General features: G+C 47.0%; 1 protein-coding gene across 1 annotated transcript in view; it reads left to right on the top strand.

Moving 5' to 3' along the window:
• Nucleotides 1–21,515, top strand: part of Ice1 (interactor of little elongation complex ELL subunit 1) — a 46,421-nt gene extending 24,906 nt beyond the window's left edge. The window contains exons 13-19 of the mRNA XM_005065452.4: nucleotides 1,371–5,993; nucleotides 6,918–7,086; nucleotides 9,329–9,489; nucleotides 11,130–11,320; nucleotides 12,419–12,525; nucleotides 17,473–17,571; nucleotides 20,355–21,515. Of these exons, the coding sequence (XP_005065509.2) occupies nucleotides 1,371–5,993; nucleotides 6,918–7,086; nucleotides 9,329–9,489; nucleotides 11,130–11,320; nucleotides 12,419–12,525; nucleotides 17,473–17,571; nucleotides 20,355–20,566 (5,562 nt within the window). The 3' untranslated portion in view covers nucleotides 20,567–21,515. The remainder of the gene's footprint in view (nucleotides 1–1,370; nucleotides 5,994–6,917; nucleotides 7,087–9,328; nucleotides 9,490–11,129; nucleotides 11,321–12,418; nucleotides 12,526–17,472; nucleotides 17,572–20,354) is intronic.
• Nucleotides 21,516–22,333: the final 818 nt, after the last annotated feature.

The raw sequence follows: 22,333 nt of genomic DNA, 5'->3' as shown, positions 1-22,333 counted from the left end.
AGGCTGGCAGGGAGGCTGTGCCTGTGTTCCTGAAGAGAGAAGCTGCTGTACAGTGGTGTATGACCCAGGGCAAACATGGCTTTGGGAATCTTGAGGTGAACCATTTCTTGAAGAGTCTTGCAAGTCTTCCTAAGAAATTCATGTGTTATTAGGGGGTTAGGAAATCGTTGACTCTAAAGGCAAAGGCTGTGACAGGTCTCCATATGAAAGTTTCTGTTTAGTCACAGTATGAATAGGAAAGGATTGACAGTTGAGAAGCAAGACGAATGCTGGTCAGGACTAGTTCTTACTGTCTGTATACAGGTTGTGGCACTGGGGCCACAGGCTGGTCTGGGTTCAAAAATGGCTTGAGGAGTGGCACTTGATAACATTTTCACTATGGTCTTTAGGAGAGATGGAGGCAAAGCAGTTACAAAACAGCTAATTTAAAACATGTTACAGAGGCTTTCTTGGGGATTCTACAAGTATCCATTGGTTTACCTATGGTTTACCTATGGTTTACCTCACTCACACTGTCTCATCTAAAATTAACACACATGATACCTAGATGGAGATGGACAATACGCAGACACTTAGAATCAGTGCTGTATACAACAGAGCCATGTGCTTGTGGCCACATTCAGTGAGCATATAGAATATAGAGAAGGTGGAGATTCAGAGAACCCTGGGCAACCACCAGCAAGGCAGGGAAAGTAGAGGCAGGGAAGAAAGACAGGTGGAGGGAATGTGGGGAAAAGCCAGGAGAGGGATCATCTAGACTCAAGCTTTGGCGAGGCAGGATTTTACGCTAGGGTTAGTTATGTTCAGCACTTGAGTTCACCCTCCCCGTGTGCATACGAAGGGCAGAGTTTGATGGCATAATAGAGAAAGATAATCTAGATGGGAGCCACTAGTTGGGATGCAGGGGGATTTTGGGAACAAAGGTGACTGACTCTACTGGCTGAAAGGAGAGGGAGAGAGTTATGGGGCAGGATCTGTGCAGTCCCAGAGTAATAATATGGCTCAGGAGCTATCCTGAGCGTGAGTGACAAGGAGAGGAGCCAGAGGGAGGTGGAGCAAGGGGCCAGTGAACCTCGGTGTAGGCAGAGCCTCATCTCTAACAGAAGGCAGAACTAGGAATGTGCAAGAGCTGAACGCCCAAACCCAGCCTGGGTGCTGTATAGACCAGGCTCAGGAGGGCATTGGTTACAGGAAGGCAGTAAGAGTGGGCGCCAGCTTCCTTCAGGATTGGGTAGAGCCTGGCACACCCTTGACAGGTATGATAGTGAGAATGTCTTTGAAAGCACCGACTCTTGTGAATATGTTCAGTAGCTCTGACAGGTTAGGTGTGCTGAGCATCTGTCTGACAGTGCTCTTTGTGTCACTTGAAGGAATCCTACTTCGGAGAGTTCACGGATTCCAGCGACTGTGACTCTGCCCCGCTTAGAAACTCTGCGGAATCAGCTTTAGAAGATTACACAACCGAGTCTCGGGGTTACTTTGACTTGCTTGAAAAACTTAGAAGGAGTGATATCTGCATGGAAAAGCCCAGGTCACAGGGAGTTGCCCAAGCTGTAAACAGACTAGCACCTGTTGGATTTGATAGCAGAAGAATAACGCTGGGAGACCCCTCGACCACATCTTCTCTAGCTCGAGGAAGGCCCTGGATAGCATCGCCTGAATTTGTGAGGGATAGGGGAGATGTCATAGACAAAGCAGAAGGAAAGGTAGCGGCCCCAGAGATGGATAAATCTGTGCGAGGCAGGAAAGGGCTGCTGAAGCATAACAGGAGATCGTGGGGGGAGAGGGCGTCCAGAAGTCCAGCCCGGAAGAAGGAAGCCAGAGCTGGAGAGCCAGAGGCTTGTTATTCTCCTTTTGGCAAGAGGACATTTAGTGAACTCATGGACTCTGAAGGGAAAACCCTGCCATCAAAAGCGTTGTGTTCACCCCAGTCAGAATTTACTAAGTGGACACTTGCTGGTGAATTTGCTTCCAAGTCACACAGTGTGATGCATTCTGGCCATTTTCAGCGAAAGGAGAAAGGCACGCAGGACTCTACTCTGGGATCCGGCGTTTATGCAGCTGCAGCAGGGCGTGATCATTCAGCCAGTCTTCCTTCCCCTTCTACCTCTGGGCCAGAGTCTCTCCGCAGTAACCCCAAGGCTTCTCGGCTAGGGTTTGTCAATGCAGGAGCTCCAGCAGATGTAACCTGCACAAGCCTACATCGTTCAGAACAAAAGGCCCCAACTAGAACTTCAAACACGTTTCTTCTGTGGTCTGAGCCAGCAGCATGTTTTCCAAAAGAATATGGCCCAGAAAACAGCTCATTTGCTTTGAGTTCCAAGTCAAAATTAGGAGCATCTACATTTAGCGATTGGAAGAGCCGGGGCCCGGAATCTTTAAACATCTTTAAAAGTACAGTGCAGGCACACCCACTCCCCCAGTCAGTATTTCAGAAGCCAGCCACAAGTGGGCAGTGTGGAAGCCGAGGTTCAGGCACTGTGCTCACATTGCCTAAGTCAGACTGGACTTCATTAACACGGTCTCAGACTGGCTTCACCAGGAGGAACCCTGGTTCTGCTGACAGCACCTCATGGCACCGTAGTCATATACTGAGGAGAGGTAGTGAGGGCAGTCCCAGAGCTACCTCAGAACACCAAAAGACGGTACCAGCCTCACAGAACAGCAGATTGACAGCTGTGCGTGGACCTCCTGGAGAAAGTACCATCCCTCTGGAACTCAACACAGCTGCTGCTTTGCTGCCAAACCAAGTGTCGGTCATAACAAAGCAGGCAAGACCCGAGAGGAAGCAGAATAGCAGCCTGGAGCAATGGCAGCCACGTGGGAGCACATCGAGTCCTTCTACAGACAGTAGTGAGGAGTCAGGTCCTACGCCATCGGTGTCAGAATGTACTGGAGATGGGGATCCCATAGCACAGGGCAGTGAGGGGGTAGCTGACGAGGAAAGCTCTTCTCCACAAGTTTCTGTGTCTTGGCGAAAATCAAGTGATTCTCCAAGTGGCTCTGTGCCAACAGAGAATTTTGGTTCTACAGATAAGTTACCCTTTTCCCCTGGCAACAACCTCATCCAGAACCAACGTGTCATGAATGAACTCCTGCAGCAGAGACCCAGGAGGTCTCCCTATACCACACAGTCAGGTGCCCGTAGGCTGGAGGCTGGGAAGATACTTCCAACTGAGGTGCCATCCAGAGACTGCCCTACTGGACAGATGCTCAGTGGAGCTCATCCCCAGGCAAATGCTGAGGCCTCTGTAGCTACAAGAGATTCTCGTAGTGCTCCACAGAATGCCAGCACACCCCCCACAGTGCCTATCAGGGCGCTTCTCAGAACCCTTGTCCCCCCCGGCCCCGTCTGTCCTTCATTTCTTGGCAGTGCAGATGGGGAGACACAGAGTACCTCCCAAAGTAGTCTTCTTGAGGCTTCCTCCTGCTACACAGGCATCAGAGAGCAAAGAGAGGATACTGAGGTCGAGGATGAGGCCTGTAGCTGCAGTGAGGGAGAGCATGAGGCTGAAGCCGCACTGGGGCGCAGACAGCAGGGTGCCGCAGCAGGAGACTCACGGAGACACTTGGGAGACCCGGAGGCTGGAGTGGCTAGGGTCAGGCATGCCTCGGATGTAGGTGATCTGACCTCAGCGCTGCAAGGATGCAACCTAAGCACTTTTCTTTACATAGACAAGCTCTCTACATCAGAGGTGGTTATGTTTCTTGAAAGTTGTCAGTTAAGGGATTATAGTTCCAGAGCCTCTATTTCAGAATGTTCTAGCAAAGAAATGAACAAAGAGTTCAAACAAAGTGAAATCTTCAGAAAGAAAAGGTTCGGCGAAGAAGGAACCCTCAGGGCCTCGGAAGAGTGGGTCGAGTTGGAGGGAGACAACTCTAGTGTCAGGAATTCAAGCCAGCATGCTTGCTCGCCATCTGATATTCTCACCAAGACCGAGGAAGAACTGGATGCAAACAGTGGGGACTGCAGTGAGAAGGATGCTGAGCATGTGTTGCCCTTAAATACGAGCCACAGCCAGGCAGCTGAAGTGCTGATAGAAAACATCCCACCCGAAGAAGCATCCAACTCCGTGTCCCACATTGCAGAATTGCCCGAACCAGCCGCTGTGGGTACTGCAGGCAGCTCCCCACTGAGTGGCAGGTTTGACTCTGAGCATATTCAGAGCAGATCTGAGGATGAGACCGATTATGGGGGGTGTCGCAGCACTGGGGAGGAGGACCTGGCAGAACCTGTGGAGCTTTTGGCCCTGAGCTCTGACTTGACAGCTCCGCCAAGGATAGAACCGAGCTCTGACTGTGTGACAGAGACAGCATTTCGCTATCAGATCTCTGCAGTGACCTCAGAAGTCATAAGTGTACTGATAAATAAGGACCAAGACCTCGTGATTGAAAAGGGGGACAACTGGACTATCATCAGTGGCGTCGCCATCTCTCCCGGCATGGAGCAAGTCGTTCTTTGTGATACTCTCGATGCTTTCGCTTCGCAGGATCTGGGAGGCCTAGGCAGTGGCTCTGTGGAGAAGTCCCCCAAAGCCAGCCCTCCTGGCTCTCTACCTCAAGAGCTTCCATGTAGTGCCCAGGAGGATGTTTCCAGCAGTGGGCAGAGTGACAACTTTGATAAGAACCATCTTCGGAACAGACCTGTGAAGCCTAGCATCTGGATTCGCTCTCAGATATATGATCAGACACTTGAGACGGAGAAAGTTGCATCCGATCACACGTATTATAACTGGAAATTAGAACCACTTGATAAGAATAAGACTCAGTCAAAGATTTCCAACAAAGATCAATCAGGCAAACTAGCAAAGACTCCAGGACTCAACAGAGGGGAAGCTCATCTGGATGAAGTCTCTCAGCCAGTATCAGGGGAAAGAACAAATACAAAAATGCCAAGCAGCCAAGCTCAGTTCACCGTGGTGGGTACAGATGTTTCTACCCCTCCCAACTGTTCCCCTGATACTCTGAGCAAGATCCGGCAAGAAGTGGGGCCTCCATTGCCTCCTTTGCTCCCCCCACTGATAGCCACACCTCCAAGGACATCACGGCCACTGTCTCCTCTCGTATCAAGTTCTAGTCCGTCCACACTGGCCTCAGCTGCCGGCCGCGTTTCCCCCCACTGTGACATTCCAGGGCCTTCTGTGTTGTCTCCATGGCCGGAGGAACTCCAGCAGGCCTCCCCACTGGATCCCTCTCCATCCCCATCTACAGCGGCAGCCACTGGAAGGATAGTGTCTTCTCCTCTGCAATTCTGTGCTGCTACACCAAAGCACGCACTTCCCGTGCCTGGCCGGCTCCCATCCTGTGCACCTGGCCATGCTGCTGTGAGTGGGCCGCAGGAAAATTCTGTTAAAATCCTTGACACAATGTATCCAGAGTTATCTGCCAGGGCCCGGACCCTCAGCCTCCTCAAAGGGAACATGCAGCTGTCCCGAGGCTCCTCTGTGGATGGAAAGGTGTTGCCGGGGCGTGTCAGTGCTCTCATAGGACTCAAAGCTATCACCTCAACATCAACTGCTTTTGTCCTAACGGGGAGCACCACTGGTGGTGACAGTAGCCAAGGTAAGTCACAAGGCTTGAGTGTGCAGCAGGATACAGGTGGGAAGAGAACCCTGGCAGCATCCATCCTGAGGAGTGCTAAAAGACTGCGCCTAGAGAGTGAGTCCCCAGAGCCAGACAGCAGCCGGGAAACTGCAGGAGGAGTCCCCGAAGACCCCCCAGGAGGAGTCTCACCAGTTAAAGTCGTCCCAGCTGAGCAAGAGCAAACTGCTGCCCTGGTTTGCAGTCCAGCATCTCAGCAGCGTGTAAACCCACGGGAGATGGCAGAGTCGTACAACATAGCCATATCTCGAGCTCTGAGGAAGATTGCTGAGTCCTCCTTTGACCTGCTTCCTGTCATCCGTAGTCACGTGTATGTGGGAAATATCTCCAAAAAGCCTGTCATGAGAGATCAAGAGAAGGAAGTTGTTTATGAATTTAGCACAACAAACAAGGTAGGTGGCCGCCTTTCTCTCCCTTTGGGTGGGTTAAGATTAAGATGAGTGTCTAGCAGGGACTGGCTAGCGAGGTGACACTGAAGATGCCCCTACATCTGTAGAGATTAGAAACGCAAGACCACAGTGGACGCTTGACACATGCAACTCTAGAGACAAGTCTGTCAGAACAAAAGTTTTACATTTCCAGATGGTACTGGCGTGTCAGGCATACAGCACTCTTCCTCGGTGCGCCACATTCCCATTGCCTACATTCTTTCCCGCAGTGCCAGCATCGTGCAGACCAGTGTGCGGCTCCCGAGGACTTCATAGCTGTGTGTGCTAAGCATCCCTCAGCTCCTTGCCCAGGTGACTCCAGTGCCTGCTGGATCACTCTCCAGTGGCCACTGTCATATGCAGGATGTCATCGGGGACTAAATACATTGTTTTTGATTGGTGCCTTTCAGAAAGCCTGAGAAGCTCAGGTGTCTTGAGACGGTCTTCCATGTGAATGGCTATCCAATTTTTAATGATACAATTCTCTTTCAAGGGAAGGAAAATAGATAGCACCTAATCCCATTTAAACAGTAGAATAAGTGAAAATGGGGATAGAATTAGCCTGAGCTTAATGTACATACACAAATGCTTGCACACATGGATTCTTAGCAAAAAACCAGTGAATTATAATTTGAGTGGCAACCATGTCATCATAACCAAGAAGATGTATTTATAGATTTGCTGTGGCATCGGTAGCTTGACTGATCCTAAGAGGTCAGTCATAGGAAGTTCTCTCTCCTCTGGCTATACCCATGGCTACCATGCTAGACAAGTTGCTATCAGTTATTGTGGCCTACCTTCTATGTAAGTTTTATTTGTCTGATAGATACCTAATTAGGATTGGTTCTTGCATCACTAACCATAATTCTTTTATCTTTCCCAATCCAGCATTTAGGAGAATACTTACTTCGCTCTATTCTCTCAGAGCTAAAGGTTCAGAAGACATCTCTAGACCACAGTTACATCCATGCTCTGTGCCGAGTATATGTGGGCATTTGTCGGCAACTTGGAGACTTGGAAAGAGCTCGCTTGTTCTGTTATAGTCTTCTGAAAGAAGGTGTGTTCAGGTTGCAGCACTTGAATTGAAAACCTGCTGTTTGATTTTCCACCCTATACTTGCTTCTGTCTTTTCAGCTGGTTGTATCTTTAATGTTTTTCATCTCTGAGTGTGAGGCCAGGTTGGTCTAGAAACACTGTCTCAAAAAAAAGTTCTGATCTATTGGAGGGCATAAGTAACTAACTAACCATACTAGTTTTCAACTGAATGTACTTAGAGTTAACTTACATCGGCACATACTTCTCTTTGTATGTAGGTTGTCTCTTGTTTACTTTATCCCTGTGTTGCGAAATAATGGGAATCCTTGTTCAGTGACTACCATCCATATTGTTGTGCCCTGGCTAATGACAGTAACAGTCAGATGAATCTGTAGCCTCATGAAACGCTGTACTTAGTGATGAAGAGGAGGTAGAGGAGCAGGGCTGACCTCACTTAACTTCCCCTCTCCTGCAGCTTCCTCAGTCTCAACTGTGGCTCCAGATTAGGAGACCTGTGTGACAACCAACCATCAGTGCTTGTAAACAGGGCAAGGTAGGAACACAGCACAGCGTTGTACCAGGAGGTCGGTGTCAGTGTGCCTCCATTGTTTATATTCACTGATTTGCTCAGTTACCCATCGTGGGACACATGTCTTGTGGCCATGAAAGGGCTGAAGACCTGGTAACACAGGGACACAAAGGTGGATAGCAGAGAGGAGAGCAGGTTAAACTGAGTCCCATCGATTTTTTTCTTACTCAGTCACAGGCTGTCTGTCGGTGTTCATTCCGTGACTTCACAGGTGTCCTGAATCATTTTCTGTTCCATATTCTCCTGTTGACTTTGTGACACTTACCTTCCTTTCCTTTATAGGAGACAGATCGCTTTATTCCCACTCTCCCATTATATTGTATAGTCTGTCCCACCCCAGAAAAATGCACTATATACAGCCATTAACCATTTGTTGTGTAACTGGGTTGTACTTTGGAAGGTAGGTTTGATAGTCTCGGCAGGACTAAGGGAAGCTTTCTCTGTCTAGTGCAGAATTTGGACCAGACTTAGGAGGGGACATGTGGCATTGCTATGACAGGAGCAGGCACCAGAAGAACAGGTGTACACAGCAGCACATCAAAATAGTACATCAAGTTTATGCCCTGACCCACTCACCTTCCTACCCAGCAATAATAGACAAAGGAGAAGAAAACTTTAGTCAGGTACGCCTTTATGACAAACAACAAAACGCCTCACATTAACTGCATCGGAAAAGTGGTTTTGTTTGTAAAATTAAGACACTCATGACATACTGAGAAGTTCCACCTGTAGGTCACATCCAATAGAAATGCAGTCTTGAGGACACAGGAATTTATGAGGTTTAATTCATAGTAGCCTGTAGTGGAAACAAATGTCTGTCGGAGAGTGACTGAACAGATCAGCACACTGTTATCTGCTGAATAACTGACCACTACATAGTTGTGCAAGTGGACGGGCTCCTCTTGCGTGCAGCCCATGGGTAGGAGTGTCAGAGAGAGAGAACACAGCACAGTAAAGCAGTATTACCTATTTGATTTGTAGTGGTAGTAAACAGACTTGGGGTCCTCCATCTGAGAAGGAGGTACTCTCTAAGAGTATACGTTACTGTTTGTCAAGTTTATTTAAAAGAGAAGTCTGGAGAGTGGAAGAATTTGCAGCAAAATAATTATATATATAAAAAATCATGTTAGAAAGTTGGTTATATTTTAAACCTTGTACAAAAATATAAAGCATAGTATGAAAAGGCGGTTCTGGCCAGGAGGTAGGGCTCCATCAAAGGAGAGAAGTTAACATCCTGCCTCTGGATTTCTTCAGGCTCAGGATTTTGCCATTTGATACACAATATTATCATAAGACAGTTCATTCCACACGACTGTAACCATTTGTTTATGTTTAAAGGACTAAAGTGTAACTAACAGTGTGCCGAATCAGATGTGGCAGCTCACTCCTAGAATCCCAGCACTTGGGAGAGTGAGGTGAGAGTTTGCCATGAGCTTGAGGCCAGTCAGAGCTACAGAGCCAGACCTGTCTCAAAAGAAAACCCAGAGAAATACCTGAGATGGAGAGGAGGAAAGAAGGGGTTTTGAGACATTGAAGATCCCCACTCGCCACCCACTCACAAGCCTGTCGGCTGTGGGTACCTTGTGAGGTACCTGTGAAGTAAAATCCATGTCTGGTTTTAAATCACTGTCCTAGGTGAGACATAAAGGCTCTTCTTATCCTCTCTTTCTTACAGATTTTCCAGAGTCTGAGAAGTTGACTCTATTCATTGCCAACATGTGGCGTGAAGTGTTTCTCTCCCAGTCAGCCATTAGTGAAGCGATGCAGCTGGTTGCCAGGCAGCGTGCCAGAGGCGAGGTTCTGAACTGCCTGAGAGCATTCCTCAGCTGGGAAAAGGTACACTCTGTGTTTGATGTTTTTTTCTGCAGTACGTGTAGAATGAACATGATATGCAGCTTTGTGTTTCCTTTTGTTAAAATTCTTGAGCATTTTTAAAAGACGATATTTATTTATGTTTGTGTGTCCCATCCATGCCTGTCTTCTCAGTGTGTCTGTGTGTGTACCTCAGGACAATCTCAGGAATCTTTTCTCTCGCCCCACTGTGTTGGCCCTGGAAATCAGTCTGAGGGCGGAGGCTTGGTGGCAAATGCCTTTACCTGCTGAGCCATCTCACCAGCTTCCTCTTGGGCATTTTAGAGTTATTCTTCACAGTAGACCCTTTACAACATTGTGCTAGCCTAATTTTATTCAGTTTATTCATTAAGCATTCATGACATCCCAGGAAAAATTCCAGACCTCTAAACCGTATGAAGTTTGTTTGTTACACTAATTTATGACTGATGAAACCCATGGGTCTGTAATCCGCGGAGACAGGGACTGTACTCTTATGGAAACCTAAGAAGTGTCAGTAGCTCCCAGATGTCCAAGCTCAGGCTTTGCTCTGTTGATCTGAGCCTGTGTTTGCCCCCCAGGACATGCTTGCAGTGCTAGGGGGATGCTGAGCAGTCCAGCTTTGTTGGTAGTTACATGGTTCACACAGTCCCCTGCAGTTCCACCCAGACCTTTCAGGGAAAGAAAGTTTTTCTCCACAAAAAGACAAATGTGAATGTTCATAGAAACAAAACTGGGTACAATCTGATATGCCCTTTCTGGAGGTAAGCTGCCCTCAGTCAGTGGTGTGTCCGTGTGACTTATTACTCAGCAGGAGGGGGAGTACTTAAGCTGCTCACATAGTTGAGAACACAAAGCCCAGAACTCTGGTCTCAAAAGCAAAGGAAGCTGCCATCATCACCCAACAGTTTGATCAACGTTTGTAGAAGGCAGCAGTGTCTATGGGAGTTTAAGTGTTAGTCTACATTTTATAACCTTAACTCCTGGTTGTACTGACTTCAGTGTGCTTCTATCTGGAGTGCGCCCTTGGGTACAGGTGGAGACCTGAAATTGACATCGATGTCTTCCTCCATTGCTCTCCACTTTATTTCTTGAGTCAGAGTCTGTCTGTTGAACCCAGAGTTCACCGATCCAGCACAGGGATTGCAGACACCTCACTCACCCAGTGGATTCTGGCCTTGAACTCAAGTCCTCAAGCTTGCATGGCACACATCTTACCAACTGAGCCATCTTTCCCATGTGACTTTTTTTTGTCTCTAGGACCTTAGTTTATTGAGAGGCAGATATGACTAATGCTATTTAAAAAGGGGGAGGGGTCAGTTTTAACTAGGTAGCACCTAGTCTCAATTGGACTTGTTCCTAGACCAAGCAAGCCCAAAATGGGGACAGGAAACCTTTGCTACCTCAGTCAGGGGACACAGCAGCACTCCAAAGATCAAAAACGTGTTTTGCAGCTCAGCTCTTCTCTGACTGGTGGGGGTGGTGGCTTCAGTAGTTTTAGTTGTGACTACTTTTTCCTAGTTCAAACTCAGGCTGCTTCAAAGTCACTCTTAGGGTAATCGGCAGTCCTCTAGATGCTTGTTACACTCTCAGATTGCTAGCGCCCTAAGATGTTGCTTTTTAATGTGTTTATTTCTGCCTGCTAGAACGCTCCAATAGACGTTGGAATCGTGGTTTCTAAGCTGCTTTTGACCATACAGCTATGCCCCAAAACAGAATTTCAGGCGAGTGAAGAGTTTGGTGAAGACCTCAGTGCAAACATTTGGGAATACATATTTGCCATTGATCTCCTCTGCTGCCACCAGAGGTGGATTTGGACACACGATAACATCATAAGGTGAGCAGCTTTGCTGATTTAAAGAAACACTGGGTTAAGGGGAGTGAAGTACAAATAACTTATTTTTATAGGAGTCAACAAGAATACCCCTAAAATGTCTGAGTACCCATTAACCCCCCTGCTTTGTTTTTCTGTATGCTGCTAGCTACCTTTCGTCACTTCCAGTAATGTCTCCCCAAAAGAAGTGCCTCAAGCGTGAGGGCCTATGTTCCTAGACCCCTCTTCAGAAGGTCATCAGCACAGGGCACCTCGGCGAATACAAGCTAAGGAAGTGTCACACTTGTCACCCTCGTGCACTGATGGACCAGAAAAGAAACTCAGGGGAACAAAAGTGTGCAGATTACATGCTAGCTGTTCTTCACTAGGAAAGAATAGGTCCTGGTGTCCCCTCCAGCCACTGAGAGTAGTTAGCTGAGCTTTCTCTGCTTCTGGCTCTAACCATGCCCCATCCCTTGAGAGTAGAACATTGTTTCCCCAATTTAGAAAAAAAAAATCTTTTTGAACAATTTGACTGAGCAAGTCTGGTTTAAGGGAGGGCATGACATTAAACCACTCACCACACAACCACAGTTGGTGGCTTGTGTCTTTGAAATAGTTTGTTTCTGTGAGAGTCACTTCTGCAAGAAGCTTGGTTTCACTCTCTTGATCCCAGGAAAGACAGACTTCCGTCTCACAGTGGGAATGGACAGCGGGTCCACTTTTACAGTGATAACTGTGTCAAGGGGCTTGTGTGTACACATGGAGAAACATGTCACCGTCAGTTCTATGTAGGGAGATGGCATCTATCTGTGCCTAGTGCCCGTCTGTGAGGGTGCGTGAGCCCTGGTAGACTCTTCGGGTGAGCTCAGGGGGCAGCCCATTCTTTCCCAGTGACAGGAGGGGCCAGAGCTGGCACCTGTCAGAGTGCTCTGTCCTCTGAGTGACTCCAAACCCTGCTCTTCTGCTCATCACTGTGTTCTCACCCCATGCCATCTACATCTGTAAACAGAAGGCGGTGGGGGGTTGGGAAGAAAAGCCAGGATTACAATATCAGTTCTGTGGGTTTGTCTGGTACTGTCTGCACGGTGACGGGCTTGTATCTTGTTGTGTTGTTTCTAGTAAGGAACTATGGCCTGTAATGGACAAGTGGATCAAATACAGGAAAGGCCATTCCAACATCGCATATACCCCGGATGTTATTGTCGCATCTGTGCTGAGACTGATTGGTAAGTTCCGTTCGACTGCTTTGGCCGCCCTTGTTCTTGTTAGGATCTTGGTGAGGACCAAGAGTACACTAAGAGTGTGCATTGAGTACAGTAAGAGTGTGTTGAGTACACTAAGAGTGTGCATTGAGTACACTAAGCGTGTGCACTGAGTACACTAAGAGTGTGCATTGAGTACACTAAGAGTGTGCATTGAGTACACTAAGCGTGTGCATTGAGTACACTAAGCGTGTGCACTGAGTACACTAAGAGTGTGTTGAGTACACTAAGCGTGTGCATTGAGTACACTAAGAGTGTGCATTGAGTACACTAAGAGTGTGCATTGAGTACACTAAGAGTGTGCACTGAGTACACTAAGCGTGTGCACTGAGTACAGTAAGAGTGTGCATTGAGTACACTAAGCGTGTGCATTGAGTACACTAAGCGTGTGCATTGGCTTTGAAGCGCCCTGGCATGGCTGCAGTCACACTGTCAGATTGGTGGGTTTGTGCTTCACCACTCTACTTACTCTTTTCTCTGGTTACACCGAGTCCTCTAGTGTCTCTGTCACCACTCCATGGTAGTATGTTTGACTTATAATTCTAGGGGTGATGTTGACACATGCACGGAGGTTCGTAAATTGTTCCATGTGGGCCAAAGATGACATGGTGGGCAGAGGCACTAGCCGCTAAGCCTGTGGGCTTCCATTTGGTCCTCAGGGGTCACAAGCTTGCACACCTTCCTCTAAGCTATCCCAACTGTAGATGTCTAAGAAGGGTCACTTTAGATTATTAGAGAAATGAAAGTCGCTGTTGGAGCATGCTATGAGACTCAGACTCTCCTCACTGTAAACTCTAGAGAGGCCCTTAGAAGACTCCTTGAAACACCAGGCTTTAGTTTTACTTACATTGTTTGTCTTAGCCTGACCTGTGGCAGCCTGCTGTCCATTCCTTCCAGTCATACTCTCTGCTCGTTAACAACCCTCATATTTTGTTTGACCTTTACGTGCCTTCATTCCATCTGAGGGACACAAACCAAAGCCACTCTGGTTTGTTCAAAGATCCCTTTGCTAATTAAAGTTCAAAGGCAATACTGTTGACAATAATGTTACCCTTTGAGAATGTGCTGTGTGAATAAACCTTATAAGTACATAGTGGGAAATACAATGTCCCTGCTGATTGTCACTGTATCTACAAATGTCTTTCTTCCTCTTGAATTTCATGCACTAGTTAGCAATGCTGTGCTTAGAACATGTATAAACCATCTAAGACAGAAACGTGACTCTAGGTGGGAACATACCTTCCTGGGAAATAAGTAAAACTAAGTGCTTTATGTTACCTAGTAAGACAACACAAGAAGCAATAACAGCCAACGACTAGATATTCACGAGCACCAAATCAAAGGATGGACGGGCACAGGTTTGGAAATCCCAGGCACTCCATAGAGCATAGTCTCAGACTACTTTGCTGAGTTCCTTAGGTAGTGACCATTTCTCTCCTAGATCAGGAGGAAGATAGTAGTGAGAAGGGCCCATGCTGGCAAGTGAGCCATCAGGTAGCATGCATGTACCTGGGGCCAGTCCTGGTGGAGCTGGTCATGGATTCGAGAGTCTGCTCTGCTGTGGACTAACTGCTGGAAGTGGCAAGCTTTTTGAGAGTTTACAGAAAGGAAAGCTGATTTATGCTAATCAGTATATGTTGACCTGGGTGGTTCACACAGGAGGAAGTGGTTCACACAGCATTTGCTGGTACAATGAGAGCAGGGATACTGTCTTTCCACTGTGTTTATGGCGGTTCCCCCAGAATGTGACTTTAAGAAGCCACACTGTATGTGTGCATGCGTACACCCAAGTGCACAAGTGTGTGTGTACCTCTGTGCACATATGCTTGTGGAGGTCAAAGGACATCTCAGGTGTCCTGTCTGGGGTATCATCTACTTTGTGGGGTTTGTTTACTTTCGTGTTTTTGAGACATTGTTTCTTACTGGACTGAAATTCACTGGATTATCTCAGTTGCCTGAGTATCACGATCCAGGGATCCTGCACTGGGGTTACAATACTCCTAAGTTTTGGGGGTCAGACTGAGCCATCTTCCCAACCTGAAGCCACACTTGGAAATGGGAATTGTATCTTCTTTTTACGGTGATTGTGTTGTGTGCTTGTCCTGCAGGGAGAGGGCAAGCAGGTGGAGTGCTGCTCTCTGGTGGTCAGTGGCCTGTGCCTCTGGTTCTTACAGAAGGTGGAGAGGCAGGCTCTGTGCTTCTCCTGCTGGTCTGCATAGATTTCCAGGGAAGCTTGTCTTAGAAAATGCAGGAGTGTTGCAACTGCTCTAAATAGGACAGCAGGCACTTTGGGTTAGATGTCACAGAATGCTTTCAGACCAGCTGCTTATATCACAAAAGCACTTGCACTAAATGTGCCTTATGGGAAGGGTAGTTCTCAAGTAAGTTAGGAAGAACATGCTGGAATTTTATCTCACAGCCAGAATAAGGATAATTGGAGTGACAAAACTCCATTTGTACTTTTGTGAAATTAAGGCTAGTTTATTTTTTAAATCTTAAAGTCTCTGGCTTTCAAGAGATAGAGTGATGTAGAGTAATAAATTATTCTTAAATAATTGATAATTACTACAATTGTTATGGATAAGAATAATTAATTATTATTACATAGCTGACAATACAATATAATGACAATACATAAGTACATAATATGAACTTTGAAGGATGGCTAGCCATCTTCAGTCCAGATTGTGTTCTGTAATGAAAAACAAGCTTTCTGTCAGTGTGTAACATGGCATAGTGCTGAATGAGCAATAAACGTGGCCGTTAGCCAGCAGCCATATTCAGTTATCATGTAGAATTTGCTCTAGCACACCTTACCAGTATTGTGTTGGAGATGATCCAAGAAAGTGAGGAAGGACCTGATGTACATTGGGGCTGCATGTTTCTTGACAGAGGTGATGCCTGCATAGCTTGAGCCTTGGACAGGGCCATTGACTGAGGGTGGCAGAGCCAAGACAGAAGTGTAGGTGAGAAGCAAGGAAAAAGCAACAGCTTCACCTTAGGGCAGGGGGCCAGCCCACTCTGGGAGAGGGCCTTCCCAATCAGTCATTTCAGGATAAACACCTTACAGACTCACCCAGAGCTTACCTTGTTGATTCTAGAGCCAGTCAAATTGACAGCCACATGTAACCATGATTATGACATTGTAATTAAATATAATGGTACTTCTGAAACAAAGTCAGTGGGCATGGATGGCATTGCATGGAATCTTTTCGTAGATCCTCGGCAGGGAACAGCACTTTTTCATCCTGTGCTCTGCATATAGTGTGCTGTGTTGTTTGGGGTGAGCCAAAGAAGGACTCTTAGTGGAGCAGTGGTGGTAATACCTTAGTACCAGCCCTCAGGAGGCAGATGTAGCAGATCTCTGTATTCAAGGTCCAGGAGACAGCCAGGGCTACACAGAGAGCCTCTGTCTCAAAGAAACAAAACGAAAAATGAAGTGAATCTTGTACAGAAATGTAACTGGTGAAAGTGAAGAGTGTTGCAATGGCTATTTGAGAGTATTTCTAGGTGTCCCTCCTTGTTTTCCCTGAGATGGGGTCCTGCTGTGCCCCTGTTGAAGTACAGAGTTTTTAAAGTTAGGTATGAAACCTGAAATCCACCTGACTCACATTCACCCACTTTCAGTTTTGTGGTCTGTAGTGTTCACCTGGAAAACAGTGGGTTATGTCACCAATACCTAGAGTACGCGTACAAGGTGGTGCTTAGAGGGGAACATAAGTAGTGGAGAGCTCCCAGGCTAAGGTGGCTGATGGAAGTTGTTGGTTCATAGCTCCCATGTCACCATTGCCCATGGCAGTAACTTCCTTCAAGGTGAAGCTTAGCTCCCTCTACTAAATGGCTCTGGTTTGTCAGTGAACATGGCCTGTGACAGGGTGCCTGGCTGCACTCACAACTCACCTTTGTCACAGTTTTCACAACAGCCTGTGCGCTCGGTGTGCTGTGTTTTGCATGCACTCCTCTGACCTCCCATGTCACCCATGTGTGCACTACAATCCAGGTTGGAAGCGAGTAGCTGTGCCTGCTCCCATCAAGCACATTTTTTAGTGAAGGCAGCATAAGTACTGTCTGGGAAGAATCGCCTCATTCAGTGAGACCCCCACTATGGCTGATCGGGTGCTGTCTTGGCTCCCTTGGGCCCTGCCTCAGTGTGGGTAGGAAGTGCATTGGTGACAGGCCTTCTGACAGTGGCTGCTGCTCTGTTGTCAGTCTGTTGGTGAGACTCCAGCCTTCTCTGTTAACCTGGTAACGTTATCCGTCTCACATATTTCCTATGGTGACCACATTTAAATTCCATTTCTTCATTGCTACCTGTCTTCATTAGCAAAAGCAACTCAGAGAGGAAAGGGTTTATTTTTTTGCTTACAATTCCACATTATATTTCATTTAAAGGAAGTCAGGGCAGGAGCCTGGAGGTAGGAACCACAGCAGAGGCCATGGAGGAGTGCTGTTTACTGGCTTGCTTAGTCTTTCTTAGAGAACCCAGAACCATCAGTGGGACCCTCCTACATCAATCATTAATTAAGAAAGTGCCCTACAGGCTTGCCTACAGACCGACCTTATGGAGGCATTTATTTTTTCTTTGCATTCTCTCTTCTCCATGATTTAGCTTATGTCAAGCTGACGTAAAAGTAGCTCGCATGCTACCTAAGAAAGCAACAGGTGTTTTGTGCTTTTGCCTGGGTAAGAGGAGGTGAGCCTTTCTCAGGATGCCTCCTGAACGGCAGGCTGCACCGTGATGTGAGCTCTGTGACCTAAGCTGTCTCACTGAACATTGGCTCCCGCTACAGTGTGGGATCTTCAGACTTAAACTACACCATGTGAAATGAAAGAAAATATAAATTTGCAGTTTCTAGGAGGCAATAATCATCATTTACTGATGCCTACTTTCACTGTGTTCTGTTTCTCCAGGTCGATTAGGCCAGTTGGGTTTGAAGGAAGGATTTCCAACTGCCGTAAAGAATATCAGCTCGGTTATTGGCATGTTCATACAACATGCTCAGGATGAAGGTAAGACCGTGACTTTCATGTCCAGAGGACATATGCCAGTGCCCCTCCAACTTGAGCATCATGTGGTTTTGACTCCCATGGTGTGTTGTTTGTTTCTGCAAAAGTCAGTTTGTGTCATAGAGCAGTACTTCCTCCAAAGAAGGAGCCCTGCTCCAGGCCTGGTGCCCTGCTGTCCAGGCGGCATCTTGAAAATGGCTCCCACCTCTTGCCGATGTGTAAGCACAAAACGTCTGTGGTTGGTTGCTTTTTATACTCTCTCACTCTTGATCATACTCTTTTGGGGGGCCTGCCACCCAGCTCCCAAATAAATCACACACAGAGGCTTATTTCTTATAAACACCTGGCCTTAGCTTGGCTTATTTTTGCCAGTTTTTCTTAAATTATCATGACTACCTCTTGCCTCTGGGCTTTTTCCTTTTCTTTCTTTTTTTTTTTTTTTATGTTGCTTTTACTCTTACTTTGTGGTTGGTGACTGGGTGACTGGCTTCTAACATTCTCCTCCCCTTGTTCTCTCTTGCCCCTCTCTTCAGATCTCTGTTTATTCTCTATGCCTGCCAGCCTCGCCTATCCTTTCTCCTGCTGGCCATTCAGGTCTTTGTTAAACACTCAGGCAAAAAAAAATCACAGCTTCACAGATTAAACAAATGCAACATAAACAAAAGCAACACATCTTTACATTGTTAAACAAATGTTCCAGAGCACAGTTTAACACACCTTAAAATAATATTCCACAACTAATATCTACTGCTTTGTTAAGGAGTGTGCTAGCCACTTTTATGTCTACTTGGCACAAGCTAAGATCATCTGAGAAAATGCCTGTAAGGCTTACTGTTGGAGCTGTGTCCTCAGTGAAAACCAGCATAGCCACATGAGGTGAGGGCCCTGCAGCAGATGGGGCCCAGTGTGCTATCCATTTATGGATTTCATGGTGTGAAATGTGATGTCTTGCTCTTTTGGGGGGGAAGCTTACTCAGAGTAACACTTAGAATGGTGGGGTCTGGTTTATGGTTTTTTTTTTGTTGTTGTTGTTTTTGGTTTTTGGTTTTTCAAGACAAGGTTTCTCTGTATTGTTTTGGAGGCTATCGGTCCAGCCCAGCCTCGAACTCACAGAGATCTGCCTGCCTCTGCCTCCCGAGTGCTGGGATTAAAGGCGTGTGCCACCACCGCCCGGCCTGGTTTATGTTTTGAATGTTGAACAGTCAATGAGCATGTAGTTAAACACTTCTCACTAGATAGGCAGACTGATGGCACTGGGCTGATGCTAGCATGTGCCTGCCTATGGACAACAGCCTGTAAGTGCTTACTCTGAGGCACTCTGACCAGGTAGTACAGCAGTGTCTATTGCTTCCATGTGAAAATACTCTTGACAACAGTTTAGGTATGCCTTGTCATACAAAAAGTACTCAGGGTCATAGCTGATGAGTCATCTTGCAAACACGTGCAGCCTGGACTGTGTGACCTAGGAATCATGCATCGTGGGGAATCATCGACTACATCCTAGACTCCCTTGTGCTAGAAAGGCACTGAGCTCACTTCATACTTTATATCACAGAGGCATGAGTCAGGAGCCAGCAGAGCCTGGTGGTGCAGACCTGTGTGCTGCAGCTTCTGGAAGTCTCATAAGGTCACACGTGCCTTGTTTATACCTCACTGAGTCCTGGCCCCAAAGGGAGCCCTATTCTATGTGTTTCTTGACTCTTCAGGAAAGAAACAGGAAAGAAATCCTTTTAAAGCATCAGTTTAGACACATGGGTTTCTTTGGTGTCTGCTTCCTGCTTTAGGAGCAGAACCTTCCAGAGAGTGAACATCACCCCATTCCAAAATCTGAAACTTTCTGAGCACTGACAAATACTGTAGCTGTAAAATTCCATGCCATGAAACTGCTTAATACACGAAATTATTAAAATACCGTGCTACGTTACCTGTGCTGTGTATAGAAGGCACATGAGACTGTAAATTAATGTCGTGGTTAGACCTGTGAGTATGCATTTGAGTGAGGGACACTCATCCAAAAGCTATACTTTGCCTTCTTTCCCTACTCTTCTCATAGAAGGCAGAAGATAGAGGTGTATGGTTAATAATGAACTTTGGCTCCTAAATCATTAGAATTTCAGTGAATTACATTAAATTATGAATTAATAAGTTATATTTTAAAAATTAAACTTTTGACAAGATAGGGATAATGGCTCTATAACTAAACTATCTTTGGCACACTGGCCTGGAGTCACAGTGGCCTTAGAGTCACACTAGCCTGAAGTCATACAGGTCTTTAGTTACACTGACCTTGTGGTCACAATGGCCTTAGAGTCACACTAGCCTGTAATTGCACTGGTCTTGGAGTCGCACTGACTTGGAACCACACTGGGTTAGGGTTAGGGTGGCCTATAGCCACACTGCCCCTGAGTCACAGTCTCTTCTGTTGTTAGTGTGGCACATGGATGGACTTTAGTCTATTTTATCATGGTTTTCATGTCTGTGCCCATTTAGAGACCGTGCTGGAAGATGTTTGAGTTTCATGTTAGTTGGTTGTTTGGGGATCATGTATCTTTGCAGCTTCGTGAGGGCAGAGGAGCTCCTTGTGACAGCCATTGCTCAGATGTTTAGGGAGTTCTTTTATTTTTCATTTTTAGACAGTCTTGAATGAACTTTTTTACTGGAAGACATTTCATTGCTGGCAGAAAATAGTTTGTCTGAGTAGCGTCCTCCAGGTCACACATAGAGAGTCTGAGAAACAGATGTTCTCTTAGCTGCTGTGTTACAACTGATGTGAAATTTCTTTTCAGATATCCCATGGGGTGTGCAGCTTGCAGCTGTCTATGCCCTTTGTGACTTGAGTCCTAGCAATCCAGCAGAGATATCCAAGATCCTGGAAGCTTGGCGGACACAGACTTCCAACACTATTCCGTCTGCAATCGTTAGCTGCCTCGAAGAGGTTGGCTCCCTGAGTGCTGAGGGCTCATCTGCCTCCACAAGCACAGGAGACACTGCACCCTGAGAGCTGGGGGCTCAGCTCCCTGAGATGGGAAGGTCATCTGAAGGTCATAGTCACTGTGCAGAGAAGTGACTTGACACCTTTTGTTGTAAAGGATTAGCCTGCCTTCAGCTAACTGAGGTCCAACAGAGAAAAGCATAAAGCAGGTGACAGTGCAAGGCTCCCATTTGGACTGTGTAGAGATGGCCAGTCTGAGGCAGCAGCAAAGTCCTGTGTGCTCTGTGTACAGGAGCAGCTCTACAGGCTCTGTGCACGGGGACAGCTCTACATGCTCTGTGCACGGTGACAGTTCCACAGGCTCTGTGCACGGGGACAATTTTATGTACAGGAGCAGCTCTACAGGCTCTGTGCACAGGGACAATTTTATGTACAGGAGCAGCTCTACAGGCTCTGTGCACAGGGACAATTCTATGTACAGGAACAGCTCTACAGGCTCTGTGCACGGGGACAATTTTATGTACAGGAACAGCTCTACAGGCTCTGTGCACAGGGACAATTTTATGTACAGGAGCAGCTCTACAGGCTCTGTGCACAGGGACAATTTTATGTACAGGAACAGCTCTACAGGCTCTGTGCACAGGGACAATTTTATGTACAGGAATAGCTCTACAGGCTCTGTGCACAGGGACAATTTTATGTACAGGAGCAGCTCTACAGGCTCTGTGCACAGGGACAGCTCTATAGGCTCTGTGCATGGGGACAGCTCTACAGACTCTGTGTACAGGGACAGCTCTGTGGGCTCTGCATGGGGACAGCCCTGTGGGGGGATGTGCGTACAGACAGTGCTATCTATGATGTGTTTCACATTGGATGATATTCCTTTCGGAATTTTTTATTTGTATATATATAGAAATGGGTTTAATAACTCACTGTGATTCTGATTCGTCTTATATCCATTATTTCTTAAAAGTCTTGTATGTGTTTTTATAATAAAAAATAAAAGCAAGCCATACACACTGTTGTTCTGATTAGTTATGTGTGGAGCCAAATGGTTCTCTGTAGGCTTTGGTGATCATTTATAATTGATGACTATAAAATCACACCTGACAATGGTTCTGGTGAATCTCCCTGTTTATTAAGTAGCTTCCTTCAGAAGCTCTTTTTAGTGCCTCTCCTGCCTGTGCTGTGAACTGGAATGGGATGCCCAATGCGTTGCCTGTCAAGAGACGGTCTCAGCACTCTGACCTGTGAAAGAGAAGTATCTCCTAAGTCATCACCCGCTCGACCTGGGTGAGGTAAGTACTGAGAAGAGGGCACAGATGTCAGCATGGGATATGTGGGCCACCCGAGGAGGTGAACTTAGAGGGACCCAGAAGAGGGTGTCAGCCTAGAATAGGGAAGGGTAGAGTCCTTCCCTGTTCAGGAGAAGCCCCTGCTGAGTGCTAGAAGATGCCCAGGCCCAACTGCAAGCGACTGTCCATGTCCTGTTCAACAGCAGCCTGCAGCACACTTAGGGCTGGGCCGCAGGTCTTCCTGTGGAATCCTAGGCTCCAGAGGTGTGATGGTGACTGCTCACCGGGGCTGCCCTAGGGAAAAGGGATGCAAGCAAGTGCAGAGCAAAGCCAACTGATGGAGGACCTCGAGGGTGTGTGTGTGTGTGTGTGTGTGTGTGTGTGTGTGTGTGTGTGTGTGTGTGTGTGTGTGCGCGCGCGTGTGAGTGTGCGTGTGAGTGTGCGTGTGTGCAGAGAGGGTACGGGGTGAGGCGCACAGACCTAGGCCTCAGAGGGGACAGGTACAGGGCACTGTGGGTGGCAGGAACAATGTTCTGTT

Source organism: Mesocricetus auratus, unplaced genomic scaffold, assembly GCF_017639785.1.
Source record: "Mesocricetus auratus isolate SY011 unplaced genomic scaffold, BCM_Maur_2.0 Super-Scaffold_100015, whole genome shotgun sequence".
Classification (NCBI taxonomy): Eukaryota; Metazoa; Chordata; class Mammalia; order Rodentia; family Cricetidae; genus Mesocricetus; species Mesocricetus auratus.
This window is presented reverse-complemented; position numbering and strand designations above follow the sequence as displayed.